The sequence below is a fragment of the Coenobita brevimanus genome, chromosome 56 (assembly GCF_032717465.1).
Source record: "Coenobita brevimanus isolate Jiangsu-jjx chromosome 56, ASM3271746v2, whole genome shotgun sequence".
Classification (NCBI taxonomy): domain Eukaryota; kingdom Metazoa; phylum Arthropoda; class Malacostraca; order Decapoda; family Coenobitidae; genus Coenobita; species Coenobita brevimanus.
In genome coordinates this window covers 690,001-695,000 of record NC_137009.1, presented here as the reverse complement: position 1 = coordinate 695,000, position 5,000 = coordinate 690,001, and the positions used below count along the sequence as shown (strand labels likewise).

At 44.8% G+C, this 5,000-nt stretch overlaps 1 protein-coding gene across 1 annotated transcript in view; it reads left to right on the top strand.

The window, feature by feature from the left end:
* The window catches only part of LOC145401591 (major facilitator superfamily domain-containing protein 6-like), a 25,269-nt gene that overhangs the window by 15,028 nt on the left and 5,241 nt on the right, over positions 1-5,000 (top strand). The window contains exon 8 of the mRNA XM_080273784.1: positions 3,029-3,232. Coding sequence (XP_080129910.1) covers positions 3,029-3,232 — 204 coding nt within the window. The remainder of the gene's footprint in view (positions 1-3,028; positions 3,233-5,000) is intronic.

Genomic DNA, 5,000 nt, shown 5'->3' with positions numbered 1-5,000 from the left:
CACTTTGGAGCTGTGGATTGGGAGGCCCTCAGGCAGTACTTCTTTCATTTTCCGTGGAATGATTGCTTCCATGGCCATGAGCCATCTGGGTGTGCCTTGCGCATTACGGAGGTTATTCTCTCGGGCATGGAAGCATACATTCCTTTCTCATATCCTTTGACTAATGCAAGAAAGCCTTGGTTTTATCACGCTTGTTCTAATGCTGTCTGCAACAAGGAGAGGGACTATAAAAGGTACCAGAGCCAACCCACCCCTGAATCACATCTTTTATACGTTTCTGCCCGGAATCGTGCTAAGTCTGTTCTTCGCTCTGCTAAAAATAATTTCATCCGAACTAAATGCTCTCCATTCTCCAACTCGAATTCTTCCAGCTCCTTCTGGCACCTTGCCAAAAATCTTTCTAACAACTTTACCTCATCATCCTTCCCTCCTCTTTTCTACTCTGATGGCTCTGTAGCTATTTCTCTACTGATAAAGCAGATCTCTTTGCTCAGAGTTTCTCCTCCAATTCCACTTTAGACGATTCTGGTGCAGTTCCTCCATCACTTCCCCCCTCTGACTTCCTCATGGCTGACATTAAAATTTCTTCAGCTGATGTATTTTCTGCCATCACTGGCCTCAGTACTAACAAGGCATATGGGCCTGATGGAGTCCCTCCTGCTGTTCTCAAGACCTGTGCTTCTGTCCTTACACCCTGCCTAGGCAAGCTCTTTCGCCTTTGTCTATCAACTTGTGCCTTCCCTTCTTGCTGGAAGTTTGCTCTCATTCAGCCAGTCCCAAAGAAGGGTGACCATTCCCAACCCTCTAACTATCGTCCAATTGCTTTAACATCCTGTATCGCAAAAGTTTTCGAGTCAATTCATAATAGAAAAATTTTAAAGCATCTTTCCTATCACAACCTTCTTTCTGATCGTCAGTATGGGTTCCGTCAGGGACGCTCCACTGGCGATCTTCTCACCTACCTTTCAGACTCCTGGTCATCCTCCTTTCGAGACTTTGGCCAAAGCTTTGCCATTGCACTTGACATCTCAAAGGCTTTCGATCGAGTCTGGCATAAATCTTTAATTTCCAAACTGCCCTCTTACGGTTTCTATCCTTCTATCTGTGCCTTCATCGCTAGCTTCCTTTCTGGTCGATCTATACCCTCTGTTGTAGCGGCCATCGTTCTTCTCCTAGATCTATCAACAGTGGTGTTCCTCAGGGCTCTGTCCTATCACCAACTCTCTTCCTTTTATTCATCAGTGACCTTCTAAGCTGTACATCTAACCCTATCCACTCATACGCTGATGACTCCACCCTTCACCTTTCCATTCGGTTCCCGCAACGTCCATCTCAGCAGTTACTTCAACAAACAAGGGATGAGGCTATGGCACACCTAATGTCTGACTTGGCTCGTATCTCAGACTGGGGTAAAAATAATATGGTTGTTTTTAATGCATCAAAGACTCAGTTCTTACACCTATCAACCCGACAAAATCTTCCACAGGTGTACCCACTAATGTTTAATAATATTCAGCTTAATCCTGCATCATCCTTGAACATGCTTGGGATTTCATTTACTCGGGACTTATCTTGGAAAGATCATATTACATCTCGTAAAATCTGCTTCCAAGAGATTAGGTGTGATAAGCCGACTCCATTCCATCTTTACCCCTGCACAATTGTTGACTTTATACAGGGGTTTTATTCGCCCCTGTGTAGAGTACAACTCTCATGTGTGGGGAGGCTCCCCACATACAGCTCTTCTCAATAGGGTGGAGTCAAAGGCTTTTCGTCTCTTTAACTCTCCTCCTCTTCCTGACTCCCTTCAACCTCTGTCTCTTCGCTGCACTGTTGCATCTTTATCTCTTTTCTATCGCTACTTCAATGGTCACTGCTCCTCTGAACTGTCTCCTTGCATCCCTCCACCTCTACGACGGGCGCGTAGCACCCGTCTAGCAGCAAACTCTCATCCCTTTTCTGTCCAACTCTCTAATGCAAGAGTTAACCGTTACTCCCAGTCCTTTATGTATGCAACAGGTCAACTCTGGAACTGTCTCCCTCTGTCTGTATTTCCTACTTCCTATGATCTCCAGTCTTTCAAACGCAGTGTGTCCAGGCATCTCGAAATGAATGGATCTTGAATTTGGCTCTCTCTTGTATTTTGTTTTTCTCTTTGAAGGAAGAGTTATTGCTGGCTCGTGGCCTTTGGTTCCTTCTTCGTCACATTAAAAAAAATACACATACATACCGTACATACATATACCTACACATACACGCATACACACACATACATATATATATATATACACAAATACATACGAACATACATACACATAGACACATGTAAATAAACATACATACATACACATACACACACAACACACACACACACACACACACACACACACACACACACACACACACACACACACACACACACACACACACACACACACACAGACTGACAATGAAAAAGATAATGATACTGCCCTGCATCCTTTCCATAGCACTTCTTCATGACTAGCATCACATTCTAGTGTTACTGTCATTACAACTTAGGATTTGGTATGGAGAGAGGGTAATTTTACATCAAGTGAGAGAGAGAGAGAGAGAGAGAGAGAGAGAGAGAGAGAGAGAGATGTTAGAGCTTTCTTTCATCACTTTCTCTAACGTTTAAAGATGGGTTGTGTCATTCAGTACATTAGGGTAAGTAAATAAAAGTATCTCTAATCTCTCACTCACCCAACATCTCCACACATCCACTCATCACGATGCACGTCACTCACATCCTCCCCTCTACTTCCCTCTCAACCCTGCTCCCCTCAACTTCCGTCTACTTCCCTCTCAACCACATCCACTCATCACAACACACGTCATTCACATCCTCCCCTCAACTCCCCTCTACTTCCCTTTCAACTCTTTTCTTCTCAACTCCCCTCAGCTTCCCTCTCAACTCTACTCCCCTCTCAGCTCTACTCCCCTCTACTTCCCTCTCAGCTCTATTCCCCTCAACTCCCCTCTCAACTACTCCCCTCTGCTTCTACAGGTACGAGCTTTGGCCTGATCGACACCTTCCTCTTCTGGCTGCTACAGGACCTGGGCGCCAGTAAGATGCTCATGGGCCTTACGGTGACGGTGGGGAGTCTGGCGGGGGTGCCTCTGTTAATGGCGGCGGGTGTGATTGTGCAGAGGCTTGGACACGCAAACACGATCGCCATGGCCTTTATGTTCTACATTGTACGCTTGACAGGTATGTTAATTGTACAGTTGTGGTAAATTGTTCTTGTACAGTATGACTGGGTGATGCGGGCCTTTGTGTGGTGTGATTGTGCAGAGGCTTCGACATGCAAACACCATCGCAATGGCCTTTATCTTCTACATTGTACGCTTGACCGGTATGTTAATTGTACAGTTGTGGTAAATTGTTCTTGTAAGCTGCAACCGAGAGACGGGGGACTTCGCGTGGTGGCACTGCGATATGTAAACTTGGAGACGCAAACACCATTGCACTCGGCTTTATCTTCTACGTTGTACGCTTGACTGGTATGTGGTTAATTGTACAGTTGTGGTAAATTGTTCTTGTACAATGTAATAGGTTTCATCGTCTACATTGTTCAGTTGACCGGTGTGTGGATATTGTACAGCTGTGGTAGATTGTTGTGGTACGCTGTAACTGGGTGGTGGTGGGAACTTTGTGTGGTGTGATTGTGCAGAGGCCTGGGCACGCAAACACCATCGCACTGGGTTTCATCTACTACATTGTACGCTTGACCGGTATGTCAATTGTACAGTTGTGGCAGATTGTTCTTGTACGCTGTAACTGAGAGATCGGAGACTCCGCGTGGTGGCAATGCGATATATAAACTTGGAGACGCTAACACCATCGCACTGGGTTTCACATTCTACATTGTTCACTTGACCGGTATGTAACTTATACAGTTGTGGTAAATTGTTCTTGTTCAGTGTGATTGATTGAGGGACTCCTTCACGTGGTGGCATAGTAATTATATGAACCTGTACACGCCAACACCATCACACATAAACAGTCTTGTGATTCCCTACTTGGTGCTATCATCAGTAAAGGAAGCTCCCTGGCCTCCAATACGGTCAAATGAAGTTCGTTCCTGTACTACCCAAGGGCTGATAACTCTCTCATTACACCTTGATTCTACCTGCAGCACCTGGCCCTCCTGTTACCTGTCACCTTTTAGGAATGGACTGAGTAACGTGCCGTGTTGGGGATAATATGAGAGGTTTTGCAATCTGACTTACAAGTAATAAAAATATATTATTAGATCCTTAAAAAAAAGAGTAAGTCCAGCATGTCAAGTAGTATATGAAGGGTAACTTATATTAATCATGAATTTGGCTCTGCTATATTTTTCTTCTTGGAAGAAACATTCTTGCCTCCCTCTGGCCTTTGGTTCCTTCTTACTTGCCTAAAGAAAGAAATATAAATTACACACACACAATCTCTCTTTATATACGGTATATATATATATATATATATATATATATATCATCATCAGCCGTTTGAGTATCCACTGCAGGACCGGCCTATCCCGACCGAAGTCGGGACGATACAGCCAATGTATCTCTACCAAGTGGCTTAGGCTGTCTGGTAGAGATTGTATGTAGGGTGAGAAGTGCTTGTAAGTGTAATTGTAGTGTTGGAGTGGCTTTGGATGTGTGTAAGTGTAATTGTAGTGGCTTTGGATGTGTGTGTAGGGTGAGAAGTGCTTGTAAGTGTAACTGTGGTGTTGGAGTGGCTTTGGATGTGTGTGTAGTCTGTGAACCAAGTGTAATTGGCCCGCGCAAGGTGACTGGGTGCAAGCATACTTTCTAGTAAGCGACACTGGTTCAACCACAGCACCCCTTGTGTTGGCCAATGCAGTAAGTGGCTGGGTGAACACACCCAAAGTTTATTACCCTGGCGGGGCGCGAACCCTGGCTCACCCGTGTACGAAACGCACACTCTACCACTGTACCACAGAGGCTCCATATATATATATATATAT